The following is a 16,769-nucleotide window of genomic DNA, read 5'->3' on the forward strand; positions in this document are numbered from 1 at the left end:
CCATTCTGCTGCCCAGTGGTTATCCCCACTCCCATGCTCCTCACACCAGCTTTTTCCCTGGTGAAATTCACCATGAAAACTTCATTCCTTTGGGTGAGGGCATGACCCCTAATAAACTGTATATACCCCTGGACACAGTAGTACCTTATTCATTTAGCATAAAATTGGCCAGCAGATGCCTCTGGTTAAGTCTAGAACCAGGAACAGGTTTTAGAATGGGGAGGGGAGAGAGAAAGGCTCAGGGTGCAGTGCTAGGAATGTTTGCTAATTGATTGATCTGCCTGTACTGCTGTCACTGGAAGATTAGAAGCCCTTAGCTGACGCCCATTCTCAGGAACTGACCTTTGGAACGATGATGCGGTCCCAGCCCATACTGTCTCTTAGCCTCCGGGCAGTCTGTGTAAAGTTCGCAAGTTCAGTCTTACAGCTATGCGTTCCCCAAGAGGAGAAGAATGAAGAACTGGGCATTCGCTACCAGAGGCCCGAAGGCAAAAGCACAGGACGGTTTTACAAAAAGGAAACAAGTATTTTCGAAGTAGGTGAGTCTCTCCGAGCCTCAGGTGGCCTCAGCCACCCCCAGGATCCTGCTACCTACCCCAGTCTCTGACTCCACCTGCCTCGCTGTTGAGATGACTTAAGCAAGTTGATAAAGGTGGCCAGTTCAGGGACAGGGCTTTTCTGTCTGTCGAGAAAAGGCAGTCAGGCCATGCACTGGAAGCCCTGATTTGGAACACCAGGGCCCCTTACCAAGTGAGTCGCGGTGGATTTTGTTGGAAAGGCTTAGGAGCAGTAGTACTGGGTGGGGGGAGGAGGCGTGAGAGGGGCTGGCTGCCTGTAGTTCTCTTCTGCCTCAGTTCCCTAGCCCTGCTCTCCCAGCAAACGCCAGTGCCCGTAAGTTAGAACATCACAGACCGTTTTGATTCAGCCAGTGCCGGTGACGGACGTTTCAAGGAAGTAGGAGGGACCTGACTTTCTCTGCTACTCTGAGAAAACCATTAAATGTTTACTAGGAGGGTTCTGACTTAATGAACAAGGAATATTGTGAGTTCCTTAGAACAGAGGTTTTTGAAACCAGAATATCCTCAGGAGAGACCGTGGCTTCCTTTACCAGGTGTTTATTCCATGACAGATGAGCGCGCTTGCCCAGAGTTGGCTGTGAATGTAGAGCTTTTGTTTGCCAGGTTTTGTCAGGATTTCTCTTTGCCAGGCCAGAGCTATAGTGCAGAACCACAGTGCATGTTTTCTTTGGAGATGAATATCAGTGTTTTCCTTCAAAATTTGCTGTAAAATCTTTTTAAAAAGTATACAGCCTCCACTTCCAGCCCACCCCCTCTAATGGCAAGCCCACCTCTAACCCTTTGGGGAGCCCGGTCTCTGGGGTGAGACTGGCCAGCTGGGCAGATCACAGCACCAGCATTGCTCTGCCCAGAGCCTTGAACCAGGTCAATTCCTAGTCTAATTTCCAGAGTCCACACGCTGATTTCCTTCCCCACCTCCTCTTTTCCGTGTTTTTGCTTGTATATCTGTCTTCATCAGAAGGTTTAAGCTCCTTTGGGGGCAGGAGCGCTGCAGTCAGGAGGTCCAAGTTCAGATCTCAGCTCAGGCACTTACTGGCAGTGTGACTCTATGCTGGCATTTCTTTTTCTATAAAATGAGGGCTGACATACTCCATAGGGTCTTTATGAGAATTAAATGAGTTCATACATGGAAGGTGCCGGGCATACAGCAAGAGTTGCATAAGTGGTATTTTGTAACCATTGCCAGCATTCCCCATAGAGCCCAGCACATTGTAGGTGTTTAGTAAATGTTTGTCACATACTAATAAAAAACATTGCCCTGTGTGTAGGAATTGCCATCGCTGGTTGAAGAACTGGGGGAAAGGAAAAAAAGAAAGAGAAGGCATGGTATTTCCTTTTCAACATTTGGGGAGTTGGTGTGAGGTAGTTTGGTGCTCAGGGGTGTAAAGGAGAACTGTGCTTAGTCTTTTGTCTAAACCCCTCTGGAGTTTGGGATTTGTTCTGCGGGCGGCAGTAGGGGATGGTGGGCAAGGCGGTGTGATCTGTGGGGAGAGAGCCTATTATGGCGTGCTTGGAGAGAGTGGAATTTATTCTTCTGAACCTTGTAACACTGCCCACTTCACCTTTCCCGAGGCATCTCTGAGGATAGGCCTGTTTTAAAGACTTGAGCTGACATCATCGCATCTTAAAAGAACTGAGCATAATTGAATTGCTGATACAAGTGGGTACTTGCATCGGGCCCGGGTCACCCACATCTCTATGGAAACACATGTTTGCTTGAAAGCCCAGCAATCAGAAGCAGAGCCTTTCAGGAGCCAGCATCGGGTCACTTTTAGAAAAAGGCATTTATTTATATTCTCGAGCTGTCAGAGACCTATGCAATGAAATAATTTCAAATTAAATAGAGAAATCAGGCCGCAGATGAATGCCTTAATAGAGCCTGCCGTGCGCCCTCCCCCTGTGCCCCCCCCCCCCCCCACTGTGCTCGCGGTGCCTGAGATCTGCACGTTTATTTTAGCTGTCCTTTGCTCTTTTCCGCCCGTTTGCATTCTGCTGCCTTGGGGAGGTGGTTTGGCACTTTATGCAAAAATGGTTAATCTTCATTCATACGCGTGTGCCGGTACTAAAATGGAAAATGCAAAGCCGGGCCTGCCGTAGAGTGTGCGTTGTGCTCTTCCCGGCGACTCCGTGTGTGCAGCATGTCCAAGGGCGCACAATCCCGATGACTCTGCTTCCTACGCAAGCACTCGGGGCTGTTGAGTCAAGATATTCTGTCAGAAAGGTCTGAAGCTTGCATCAGCACATCTTGCCCTAGATGTGCTCAAGTGATATCCTAAGTGATTGGAAGCTTTTATCTGCCTCTGGAAGCAGGATTTTTCGAGTCAGTATTGACTGTTAATGACCTGTTTAAAGAAAACATTCAATTTTCTTTCTTCCCCCCACAAAGAACTTAGTAGGCAGTGACATTTCTAAACCAAAGGCTAACCCTGCTTTTCAAAAGGGGCAGAGACAGGGCTTTTAAATGTGAAATTTTTTTTTCCTGACATTTGCCCTTAAAATGCTTTTCAGTGACGTTGTTCTAACAGTGGGTTTAGAACACTGAAGTGTCTTTGAATAAAAATGCAACCTTGAGATTTTTCCCCCCTTCAAATTAAACAAAAAGGTTTAGGTAAGAGTCTTTATATGAAATTCATATTTCAGTCACTATTCTCTGTTTCATTGTTTATGTGTCTTCATTCCCAATAATTAAGGCAACTTTCCTCCGAGGAGCGAGGCACTGCACAAGAACCTTTATTAAACTGTGGGGATTAAACCACAGAAAAAAGAGCTAGAGTACTTAGATTATGAGAGACCTCAGTAATTACAAGACCAGGTAAGGAACAGCTAAGGTAGGAGTGAAAGGGAAGAGGACACAAAATGGAAGAGAGAGAAGATTAGGCAATGGAAGAGTTAAGCAACAGGAAACCTATATGATGTTATTGATACATTTAGGCAAAGTCCCAGTTTTATAGAGGGAGCACTGTTTTCCTCTCCAGCTGGCATGTAAGTGCCCTTGACTGTGCTTAGGGGACTGGACAGTTAGTCCTTGACCAGTTTAAAGGTGATCTTTACAGAGAAATAGCCTAGTACATGGGAGACAGCACCCACGTCTTTTATTTTATTTTATTTTTAAGGTGAATTTTCAGCTTTCAGCTACCCTGGCTACTAAGGGCTTGCATCACCTCCAGGGCCCTTACAGACTTGAATACCTGAGAGCTGGAAAGGACCACAGAGGTCCTGTGCTCTGAAGGCTAGAGAAGATGCCACCCCAAAATACGGCAGTGGTGGTTCAGGACATGGTACCCCAAATATGCCGCTTTGGCGTATTGATTATTGTGAGGTGTGGGCACTTGAAAAACAGCAAATGCAGGAAGAGGCTTTCTCTGAACTCCTCTTTTCTGCTTAAAGACAGATCGTCCAAAAGGAGCTCAGTTGTTATAAATTCCCCCCCGGGAGTTTCACCAGCCAGGGAGGATGTTGACTTTCATCACAGGGGGGAGACTAGAGAATGGACACCACCCTCAGCAGACTTTGTCACAAGCTACCATACCTCCATCTGTTCTTCTAAGGGCTCATTCATCTTTCCTAAGAGTCATTTACCCTCCCCTCTGCTTTTCCTGTTAAGATGGTATTTAATCCTGAATTCTAGGCCACCTCGGGGGAGTTCTTCATTTTTCCCTGAGTATCTCCCATGTGTATGTGAGATATACATGTTAATAGACATTTGTTTGTTTTTCACGTATTCATCTTTTATTACAGGGGTCCCAGCTAAGAACTCAAAGGGTAGAGGGAAACTTATTTTTCTTCCCCTACAACTCCAATCTCTTTTTCTGCAACTGAATACCTGAGGCCCTCGTGCTGTACTCTGACAATCTAGAACCTTTACTCCGATGTTCCATCAGGGCAAATGGTGGCCCACATAAACAGATGTGCAGGCTTCCCCAAGCTCTCTGTCAAAATTTCCCTGTCCTGTTTCCCATTCTCTCAGAGCACCTCTCTCTGCTAAGGGCCAAATGATGGCAGTAGAGAATGAAATAAATTAATGTGTGAAATTGCACCTTCTTCCAGAGGTGATGGTAATGCATAAGCTGAGTAAAAATGTAGACCTCTCTTAAGAAGTTTCCCCAGGTTAGGAGCTGGCTCTCTGGGAGACTGTGGGACGCTCTGTTTTGACGGAGAGGCTTTTTGCTGCTTCTCCAATCACATCGCATAACTGACTTCCTCCCCACAAGATCAGCCCCGATTCTTCCTCTCTGAGGCAGCCATGAGAAAATGTCTCAGGATCTATGCGATCACAACACTGTCTAGGCTGTACCAAAATCAAATACACAGACACTTTAATTACTTTAACTTAGAAAGATGGAGTAGTTAAACATTAGACCCTGAAATGTCCTGGAGCCTCTGGGCAACGTTGTAGGACCAGGAAAGCAGCTTGTTGGTCAAGGGCCCACTAAATGAAGCTTCTAACATTCTCATCTGAGGTAGAAGCCGCAGGAAAACAGCCATCTCTTTATAACAGGTACATTCCCTCCCATTCCTGTGAGAGTTTAGTGCTTTGCTCTGCAGTCTGTGTGCCCTGCGAATGTACAGAGCATACATCACATGCCTGACCGGCTGCAGAAGGCAACACCCGGGACCGGTTTTATTCTCCTTGCAGAGTTCTTACTGCAATTCATATACAATGAGCTCCGTGACTTGTTCATGATGCTTTTGAGGTGCTATCAGCCCAATGGCTCTGGGCTCCAGAGCTTCAGACTGCCTGGGGTTGAGTCCTGGCCCTGCCACTTACCGTGGGACCCGGGTTGGTTACTGAACCTCTGTGCCTCAGCTTTCACGTGTATGAAATGAAGATAATCACAGTTCCTACTTTATGGGGGGTATGAGGGTTAAATGGATAAATATGTGTCAAGCACTTAGCAGAGTGCCTGGCACAATCTAAGTGCTCCATATTATTATTATTATTATTAATATGTTGGTGAAAAGACCATTCCCTAACGAAACTAGCTCCCCACCCATTTATCTATCTAGGCATCTGGAGAATCTGTTTGTTGTGTGTGGTGATTGGGATCAAGGAAGTGGCCCATTCTTAATATTCCCAGGCCAGAGACTATAAAGCAGTGGTTCTCACAGTTTGGTTTGCGTGTGTCTGAATGCCCTGGAGGGCGGGTTAGAGCACTGACTGCTGTGCCCCCCTCCCAGAGCTTCCTGATCCACTCCTTCTGGAGAGGGGCAGAGAATTTGCATTTCTAACAAGTTCCCAGATGCTGCTGTTGCTGCTTCTCTGGGAATCCCACTTTAAGAGCCACTGCTCTAGGACAGCAGTTTCCAGTAGGAGTACGATGTAAGCAACATAGGCCATTTAAAATTTTCTAGTAGTAACATTAAAAAAGTAAAAAGAAATGGGTGAAGTTAATTTTAATGTTATATTTTATTTAACTCAACATGTCAAATATTATCATTTCAACACACCACTGACATAAAAATCTACTGAGACAGTTTACATTCCTTTTCTGTAGCAAGCCTTTGAAATCCAGGATGTATTTTACGCTCCCAGGACATTCTGGTTCAGACCAGCCGCATTCAAATCTGACTTTGCAAGAAAATGACCCGAGGAAGTTTCTTTTTTCTGGCCTCCACCTCCCCCCCATACCAACTGGCATTCTCTATTTTTATGTTTTTTTATAAATCATGGGAAAACTTTGCATAAATGACCTTGAAAAAAATTGTGAAAATCATTATTTTAAATTTTTTCTTATGTATTTCCTCTGGCTCTCTAAATTCCATTCAAGAAAAGCGATATGACATCTGAGAACAGGAAAGTCAGTCTAAGAGCAGTAATAGGTTTCAGAGAAACAAAAGTGAAACTTTATTACTGTCTACATAGTGAAACAGGAGGGAAAACGGAGACTGGTAAGTCAGAAAGCAATTGGCATTTCAATATACTGTTTTAACTTTTTATAGTTTTTATGATTGCATGAGAAATATAAACATATACATATCTTTTTTAAACTCCTAGTTTGGTAGTTGATCAGATTGTGGTATATAGTAAACTTCTCTGAATTGTATTAATTAGAAAGACTGAAACAAATGTATGTGCTGGAATTTGCACTATTCAGGTGTATTTTTCATAAAGAATATTTCTTTTTTACAAACTAATAGATTTTCTGACTAGCATTAATACATATTAAGATCTTTGCATAAGTAAGTTCAGTTTGATGGTAACTATAGTTGTGGATTATTAATTTTACACTGGAGATGTGTATAGATGATATATTGGTGATAGATAAATGGTGAAATGCTTTTCTTTGGGATTGACATCTTTCCTAATAAGTTTCTGACTATGGAACATATATCTAAACTGAGGTGAGAGATCAATCTGAGATTTCCTAAATAAAATTTCAGTCAACAGTTTCCTTGATCTTTATTTTTCTCTAGGATATATGTAAAACTTAGATGATGTATATGTATATTTGTAATGTTATTACTGAAAGCTGAGGTGTAATTATAGGGAAAACATTTCAAACAATACCTAAGCTATTAAAATGTTGCACCAATATCAGGACTTGTATTTCTGTCTGTCTTCATTTTCTATTGATTATTTATATGCATGGGACATGTATGTGTGGATTTGAATAGTTAGGCCCCAGTAATTGGTCTGTTCTAAGAACAATTGTAGTGATAATAGGAATTAGAAACAGGTTCTCCCCCAAGAAGTCAGAGATCGTTGTACCTTTCTTATGGACTTAAAAGCTCTCGAGATCAAGCTATGTTAGAGATAGACCATCAAGCATGGTGACCAAGCGTGATGAGAAGGAAATAGGAGGTCCGTTGGCCCCAAACATGTCAACTTACTCACAGCATCAAAGGCTTCTCGGGTTAACCCAGGGGGTCTGCAGCTTTGAGGGATGGAGTTTCAAGTTGCTGAACTCTGGGCCTGTCATTTAGGAGGAGGTGACAATATATTGTTTCTTAAAGGAAAAGTTCCTTAACTATTTTTTTTTTTTTTTTAGTTCCTTAACTATTTAAGTTAAACAGTTGAGATTCAGATTAAGTGGATCTGGCTGTCCCGATATAGTTCATAGCAGAGAACAGAATCCCAGAAGAATAGGGGCACAGCACAGTTTCATTTTCCTAGGGGCGAGGGAGCCAGAGGAAAGGTAATGGGCATGTGATGCCATGCCAGGGCGAGGTGTGCTTCTGAATATTCTGGAAGGGCTAGTGCCAATCTGAGGTGTGGACACTCAGGAAGGGCCTTTGACACTGAAGGTCAACCTTGTCCCCGTTGTTTGTCCTTATCAATAGAACCCAATGTAACATCTAGCCACTTAAATTCTTAATTCTTAAGGCAAATCAGATATATTTTCTATTTATATTGAAATCTTTCATTTAGTTTCCATAACTGGAGCTGTAGCTGATTTCCCAATCTCTCTGTTATATACCAGCCAGTGGAAAGCCTTGATGTGCAAAGGCCATAGGAATCCAGCTGGAAGGAATTGCCTGTAGAGATAGCACACAGGGGGGAAAATAAAGAGTAAAATGGACAAAGAAGAGCTCCCTACAAATTATTTTTATCTTATCTTCCCATCTGAGGAACCTGTAATAGCCCCATTCTACTCTCACAGCCAGCCTTTTCCTTCCACAATAAAAATAATATTGTAATCAATCTTACTGGCATCACAACCAAAGAAGAGTCTTCCTTGACTTAGACGCCGAAGCAATGAGAAAGGGAATTGCCAAGGAAATATATATATTCCTATGAATCTAGCTCACCATTCAGTACTGCCACTTACTCAGATCTCAGAAATTTTCTGTCCTCTGTGGAATTCCTCCCTGATTTCTCTATAGATTATAACACTCCAGCTTTAGAAAATGCTGCACACCCAAATCCTAGACATCAAAGCAAAACAAAAACAAAACGCTTTTTCTGTCAGATTTCACACATGTATAATGGCAGGAGTAGATGTGTCCGGAAGATATAGCTAATCCAGTCTAATGAGAGGAATTGTGGCTCAGATCCAGCTTAACAAATTGCCCCAAGTGCTGCTGTCTCCTTTGAGCCTTCCTCACTCCATAGCTGCAGGCTGTGTCTCTTTTCTCTGTCTTCCCCATCCTCATTCTCTCACATACATACATACACTATCACATATAGAAAAATCTATGTATACGCAGTATATGTTTACATAATGCCAGAATTTCCATTTGAATAAGAAAATCAACCATTCAAATGTCTTCAGATATCATGCTTATAGACTATCTTGCAGGCATTGTGATGACTGGTCAAAGGTTTCACATCTATGGCTTGTAAACAAAAACACCTGATTATTTGTGCTTATTCTTCACATACCATCTCTATTAACTGTTATGGATAATCAGAAAATAATCCTAATGTCTTTTACTAGTAACTCTCAGGGGCAAGAATAGTGAGAATGAAATTCAGACATTATTTGCCAGCTAGCGTTATATACTTTCTCCCTTATGCCAAGGCAGAGGATATAGCATTTACCATTGGGAAGCGTTATTTAAATGGAAGGTGTATCCAGTGGGATGGGCACTCTTTGCAGAGTATATGGGAAGGAGCTGTCTTACTGGGGATTGAGTATGCAGGGTCTCCCCTGCCACCGTGCCCAAATGCATGTATCAGTGGCAATGTCATTTGGAAACTTGTAAAAATAAAATTTTACTGTTTCTAATATTTAATAATATAGTAGATAATAGTATATGGATTCCTATTTGAGTGGTAATAGAGTTAAGATTACATATTGCCAAGCTTTCATCCTAAATCAACAAAAGGTAATGGATCTGAATTTATGCTTTATTTAAGACCTAGGCTTAAAAGAAGTTTTGGTGGGGAGAAATCAGAGAATTTTTGCAAGTTATCCCTGAAATGTTATCAATTCTAGATACACTCTTTGTAGCCAAAGTCAAAAAGGATATAAGAAAGAGTTTCAGTGGTTCCTGATTGACAAAAAGCATTAAACATGCAAATAGGTAATATATTGATATCTCGGCCTGTCTAGCTGCTAACTTCTGAACCAATGTGTTTGCCCATTGTAAGTCAGTTATGCCCTATTTCAAAAAGAGATTGAAACTATTAAAGACTTAAGATGTAGCTTCTATAATAATGGTAAAAGATTTAGACCGTATGAGAAGAAGAAAAACACCACAGCTTGATATTAAGAATACAGATCTTCTCATAGTGGGCAACTTTTCAAAGAAGATTGGACACCAAAGGCCGAAAACCTAAAGAATTTAGGAAAACAGAAGGGTTATGGGCAGTTTTAAGAGTACATTTGAGACTACAGATCATGAATTTATGGTCATTAAAAACATGATACAGGGCTTCCCTGGTGGCGCAGTGGTTGGGAGTCCGCCTGCCGATGCAGGGGACGCGGGTTCGTGCCCCGGTCTGAGAAGTTCCCGCATGCCGCGGAGCGGCTGGGCCCGTGAGCCATGGCCGCTGGGCCTGCGCGTCCGGAGCCTGTGCTCCTCAACGGGAGAGGCCACAGCAGTGAGAGGCCCGCGTAATGCAAAAAAAAAAAAAAAAAAAAAAAAAAACATGATACAGGTATATATGTGTTGATCTGGAAGAATGTTCATATATTGATAAGTGAAAACGCAAGTTTAAAAACTATTATGTGTTTCTTATGTTTTAATCTGGAACCTTTCTCTTGTTTCTTCCTGGAGTGTTTTGGTATAGTTACATACGTGCAGGAAATTCTCAATCAGTGTTTGCTATATTGACTAGAGACTAAAAAAAACATTGGAACAGTAAAGATTGTGATGACAATGCTTAGTTAAAATAGGTACACTTTTCCTCCTCTCACCATTTTTGACCACCTTTCTTTTACATAATAAGAAACACAGTTTAGGTGCATACCCATCTGTGTTTGTCATTTTCCATGTTGGTACAGTATGAATAAAATATTTTACATTGTCGTCTGGAGTTATCATAACATGCTTTTAGAGCGTATCTAAGACAAGTGCTTAGCTTGAAAGTATTTTTATATTCTAAATTGGTATTTATGATTATGGCTGAATGAAATTGATTACTATATTGGAAGAGAGCATAAAAATAACACATTGAGAAATCAATTTTAAAACTTTAAAGTTAATCATTTTTTTTTCCCCTTCTTGGTAGGGCTTATTCCACTAGAAGCAAGATGGCTGAACTCAATGCTCATGTGAATGTCAAGGAAAAGGTAAGATATAGTTAAATATTGGCTTGCAGATACTCCAAACTGGATAATGTAGTCTCTAGCTAGTAAAAACTCAATTATAATGGAAGAAGGGAAAAATGGTTTGGAAGAATACATAGTAAGCTTGACACACGAGAAAACCATTCCACAGAATCATAAGTAGCATTTACTAAATGGGTGTTATGCATATTATATTCGTTTTCTCATTTAGTCTTGACTATAATGCCATGTAGTTAATTTCATTTTACAGAGGATGGAATTGAGACACAGAGAAGGTAAGTACTTTGCCTGAGGTCACATAGCTAGGAAGCAACAGAGCTGGGATCTGAACCCAGCAGTGCTATTCTACAGTTCATACTCTTAACCACCATGCTGGGTTCCATCTAAGAGCGGGGGTATTATGCTACATCTCCAGAAACAGCCTCGTAGAGATATCCGAAGCATTCCCTAGTGGTCGTGCTGGGTAGCCTTTACAGTTTCTTTCAACACTGAGGGCTCATGGCTCTGAAAATCCCCCCTCCTCGTTATTCGTTGGAGGCTGAGTGTACTTCAGAGCCGTTCCAAGTCTTGTCCTCCTCTGTGAATTTTCTCCGCTTAGGGTCACAACCCCTCCCTTGCCATATATGCTCCCTTGCACTGTTAGCTCTTAAATGATCATACGCTGTAGATCCCATGAGACCAGGGAGTTAAATTTGTCCAAGCCATTCATCTGGCACCAGGGGAGCTGAGGCCCTGGAAGGGGTTCGTCCATGGTCACACAGCAAAGTGAGAGAGCCTCACCTGGAACTCACTCCAGCCTTCCACAGGGCCACCTCCCACCTCCATTAGGCTAACTACTTGGGGGCCATAGGTTGTCTTTCATCTCTTTGTATCCCCACAGTGCCTAAAACCCTGAGTGAAGGATGAGAGAAGTAACATTACTGGAATCCTCAGTAATTTTTCTTTCCTTTAGCCAAGATGTATCAGACTCCTGTTTTGTCCCAAACACTGTCTGAATGCTGACGATGTGGCACTGAACATGTAGATGAGGTTCCTGCTCCCATGGAGCTTGTTTTCTAAGGCAGGGAAACAGAAAGTAAACACAAGAACATATAAATGAACACGATCATTTCATATAGTGACGTCTACGATGAGGAAAATACAGCAGGGCGGCACGGGCAGGTGGCTACTTTAGATGGGGTTGATTGGGGCAGCCCTCTCAGAGGAGGTGATATTTGAGCTGAGATAGAGAAAACAGGAAAGAAACACCATGCAGTGATCCAAGGACAGAGCATTCCAGGTAGATAAGCAAAAGCAGGTGCCTGAGGAAGACTGAAGTTCATCGTGTTTGAAGAGCTAGTGGTTGAGTGGCCGGTGTGGCCAGAGTGTGGTAGGAAGAGGGATGGTGATGGGAGATGAGGGCAGAGAGTACGCCGGGAACCAGAATTGGTAGAATACTGACTCTTCACCTGTCTCCTCAACCTCCACAGCAACCAGGGGTGGAAGCCAGGGTTTCACAAAGTTGGATGAAAACAAAAATGAATTTTCATCTTTACGCGTATCTAAATGAAATTTAGCATTTCCTTCAATCATGAATCTAGGCAAGGGAGAAAAACAACCCACAGGAGTAGCAGGAGTACCTGTGACTTTCACAACTAGAAATCACAGGTGTCTTCATATCAAATTACATTTGTTGCAGATATCCTGAAAAGCTGTTTGTTCATCACTACTTCAAAATTACTGTAATTACAGAACCTGCCACTATGTTGTGTTATTTGATGTTGACAGAGAAGCATGTACATTACTGTAGCATAAAATTTTTATTAATATTTTAATGTTATTTCAATATGAGTGGTTTCCTCTGTAATCGTGTATGTTTTATTTAAACATTATTCTGAGAGGGACCCCCGAGGCTTCACCAGACTGCCAAAGGGGGTCTGTGCCCCAAAAGGTTTAGAAGCTGAGACAGAAACATGTAGGGTTTTATTCAAAGGGCAAAAGTAGCCGTTGAAAGGAATTAAGCAGGAACATGACTTATGGTATATTTTTAAAACCTCCCCCAGCTTTGCCAGCTGCTGTACTACTTATTTTATAGATCTTCATATTAAATAACTTTCCTGTTTGATGAGGACACAGAGGCTTGAGAGAAAGCGATTTGGTCAAAGTCAGAGTCTCAGGGAATATGAAAGAGCAAGGATTCAAACTCAGCTCTGTCTGGTTCTAAAGCTCATGCTCTTTCCACTGTATTACTGCTTCCCAGAGTTTTCCACTAAAATAACCCCAGGGCACAGAAGAACAAACTTGCTACTTTGGGACATGGTCAAAACCAACTTCCACATATAATTCCTTTGGAGTCTTCTGTGTGATCTTAAAAATGGATGCAATTTTTTTATCCATTGTATTCCATAATATATTCCATATATTATGTTAATACAGAACTGTTTTCACTTATCGACCATTGAGCAAACAGTGGCAGAAGTCTGGACCCTTTTACATTGTGGCTTCATGTTCTCTGTGACTCACAGTCATGCACTCGGGTGAGACTGTGTGTTCCCAGTTTGAGAAGCTGGGTCCGGCACCACAGTGCTGACCAAATATTGGCCCCTTTCCAAATATCTGTTGATGGATGGGTTGAACAGCTCCTGAAGTTGGGTTATGGGAAGGAAAAGCACTTTAAAGAATCAGTCATAGTAATTGATTCCCTGCAAAACATGGCCAGTGGACAGACCAATATGGTAGGCTCAGCAGATAGAGTGTCTTATTCAAAACAGAGGTGGCCTCGAGCCAAAATGGGGAAGGAGGCTGATCCGTGATCTCACAGACCACAGAGGTTCAGTGTGAATGCTCCGTGCATGGGCTCAGGCGCCACATTCATCCACTTGTCATGACCAGTGTCACGTACACGTACGAAGAGTAACAGGAGATGGTGTTTTTGCCATTGCACTTCAGTAACTTATCAAAATGTTGGCATCGTTTTGAAAGAGGGTGATGTTTAAGTTGTAAATATTATCCATCTGCATGACAATGGAAGTAAAGCTCCTCTAACTCAGTTAGTAAATTCCATCTTCCCGTATCAAAAGGTTAATAGATTTCTCAGCTCAATAAAATAAACCATAATAAACAACGGAAAATTCTGATCATTTGTAATTTTACATTGATTTATTTTCGTACTTTTATTTCCTTTAGTGATTAGCTTTTATGGCCTTTTTATGATTAGTTTGTTTCCCAATCTGTCACACAGCAATGACATTTTAGTTCTGAAAATTAAGAATAATAACTGTTATGTCTTAAGTTATAAATTATAAGCTTTTAAAGATGTGAGAACAGATCCGTATGGTGTTTTTATACACTAGCTAGTCAAGCACTGTGGGAAATTAAATACTCAGTAAAAGTTTTGCAGTGAAAAGAGTTCATCAGTTATCTCTAGTGGGTCCACTGTTGGATGAATTGGAAAGGAAGAGGTGCTTGGGTGAGAGAATCATTTCTGTCCTCATGCAGCTTAACTTAAGGTCTCTCATATCCAAGACAACTGAAATTTACAGTTGACACTCTTTGTGACTCTTTTAAAGTATCTCTATATTATTGGACTATAACTGAAAGGATTTAAATTGGAAATATCCTTGAAGTCAAAGTTTGATCTCCTTAGGAGTGTGACATCCATCCTCTGTGTGAGCTGACCCTGTTTACATTTCCACCTTTATCAGTAGCCACTTCTCTACTCTCCCTTCAACACAGCCATCCTGACCATGAATGTTGCTGCCTCCAGGCCTTTGCAAAGGTAGTTTCCTCTCTCTGGGACATCCTCCATGGGGACCCGACCCTCACTCACCTCCCTTTGAGGAAGCCTTTCAGATGGCTCCTTTCTCTGCCCTCCTGCCCCTCCTGAATTATTGGCCCTTCCTCTGTTCTCCTTTGTGCTTCAGTGAGGCTCTCTGCCTTCTGCCTCCATACCATGATGGTTAGTGGTCTGTCTCCCCAAGGGAGATTGTGTGCTCCTTGGGGGCAGGCACTGGGCCTTTCTCATCTTCATACTCTTGGGTTTGACACATAGTTGACCCCAGGTCGAGTTAGATAAATGAATGGATAACGAATGAATGAACACGCCTGCTTGAATCATTACATTCTTTAGGGACAGATTTCCCATTCACGATATTTTGCAAAACCTCAAGCCTTCTTGAAAACTGAAATGTAGGTTAATGGAAGTGTCATCTCATTTTAGTACTCTCTTTGCTATTAAATAAAGCAAGTTTTAAATTGCTTCTAAAAACAAGCTTAGGTTACTTAGGTTGACTACCTGTGGTTCTGCAGAAAAGCAGCGTCTTTATGAGATGGTTATCAAATACTGGTGGTCTCAGGTAGGTTTTGCCAATAACAGATGAGGTCCTTTGGTGGGTAACCAGTCATATCCCACTGTACCCCCTCCAAAAAAAAAAAAGAAAAAAATCTCCATATCTCATTTTATTAAGGAAAGATACCAGAACAAAATCTTCAGGCTAATCAGGGATCCTATATTTAGGGCCAATTCAATTTCTACAGCTCTTTTCTAAGTAACTTATTTTTTTTAAAGAGATTTAACACTAGAACCTCGTAGATGACTTGAGGATAGGGCTTAGTAGTGACTATTACATTCTTCTCATGTGAAGCACTAGGGTACCAACCTAAATTGATTTATAAAGTTTTAGATGTAATTCTCAACTGAGTAAGAAAGGATTATTGGAACTGTCATGCACGAAATAACATTTTCAGTCAGATATTTTCATGCATTATTATAAATCAGTTTAAATAGAATACAATTCAGCAGTACAATTTGGTGACGGAAAGCCAAGGGGATCCTTGTTTGTAAAACGGGATTACAAATGGAGTTACAAAATAATATTTGCTGAATGTCTAGTTATGGTCTGATAATTAATTCCAACAAAAAGTGATCCTTAAGCCACTGTAGGACACCAAGTATGCTTGGGAAGTGATCTCCAGCAAGGTAAAGTCATGGAAGGAGATTGGAGTTTGGAGACAGCAGCAGAGATAAGTAGCTCCCTGATTACTAGTTGAGCAGCCTAGAGCAAGTCACTTAACTTACCTGGGCCTCAGTTTTCTAATCTGTAGATTGGACATGAAAACAAAACCTACCTGACAAAATCATCAAATACAGTAATAAAAGTAGAGCTGCTTTATGAGCTCTTAATCCTATAAACTATAAAGGATCTGGGGGAGCTCATCTGTGTATTTTACAATTGAAAAATGGAAAAGGAGCCTTAGTTAATTTTTTTTAGTAACTAAAAATATAAATTCACATAGAACTGAGATTAGAAAGAAAACACAATTAAAAACCCGCAAGAGAAAGAGAACATAAAACTGGACTTGACTTTTTAAAACTTTTATAGCTATTGCTGAGCCTCACATAAATAAGTGAGATTAGAAAATATGATGATATGGAAATGGGGAATCACTTAGTCTATAATATCCTCCCTGCAATGTGCCACTTATTATGAATAGCTTTTTTTTTTTTTTTTGCGGTACGCGGGCCTCTCACTGTTGTGGCCTCTCCCGTTGCGGAGCACAGGCTCTGGACGCGCAGGCTCAGCGACCATGGCTCACGGGCCCAGCCGCTCCACGGCATGTGGGATCTTCCCGGACCGGGGCACGAACCCGCGTCCCCTGCATCGGCAGGCGGACTCTCAACCACTGCGCCACCAGGGAAGCCCTATGAATAGCTTTTTGAGCTGTTAAAGTTATGGAGGTAACTTGGGTTGTAAACAATATTCATATAGACTCATTAAAATGGAGGAGGAAGACTAGACAAGGGGAGAGGAACCTTTCGTCCACCGTGGGAACAGGGAGGGGCCATCTCAACATTTGTGCAGGTGACTGACATAGACTCTGTGTCCTGGAGTCTGTCCTCAACAGGTGGACAGATGTCCCATTTTATTTTATTTTTTCCTGTAACTGTCTTGATTTATGTTTTATAAAGTACTGAAATATGGTTCAAGTCTTTATGTGGGGGAGTATTGTCAGAAAAACCCAAGAGTTTGATTAAAGA

General features: G+C 41.8%; 1 protein-coding gene across 9 annotated transcripts in view; it reads left to right on the forward strand.

Moving 5' to 3' along the window:
* The window catches only part of SPATS2L (spermatogenesis associated serine rich 2 like), a 169,361-nt gene that overhangs the window by 72,271 nt on the left and 80,321 nt on the right, over window positions 1–16,769 (forward strand). For 7 of the 9 annotated variants that reach the window (XM_033430425.2, XM_049712313.1, XM_004262877.3 and 4 more), the window contains one exon: window positions 10,696–10,756. In XM_033430425.2, coding sequence (XP_033286316.1) covers window positions 10,718–10,756 — 39 coding nt within the window. In that variant the 5' untranslated portion in view covers window positions 10,696–10,717. Of the gene's footprint in view, window positions 1–408; window positions 540–10,695; window positions 10,757–16,769 lie in introns of those variants that run through there. The other 2 variants (XM_033430431.2, XM_004262879.3) reach the window with 2 other exon arrangements.

Source organism: Orcinus orca, chromosome 7 (assembly GCF_937001465.1).
Source record: "Orcinus orca chromosome 7, mOrcOrc1.1, whole genome shotgun sequence".
Taxonomy (NCBI): domain Eukaryota; kingdom Metazoa; phylum Chordata; class Mammalia; order Artiodactyla; family Delphinidae; genus Orcinus; species Orcinus orca.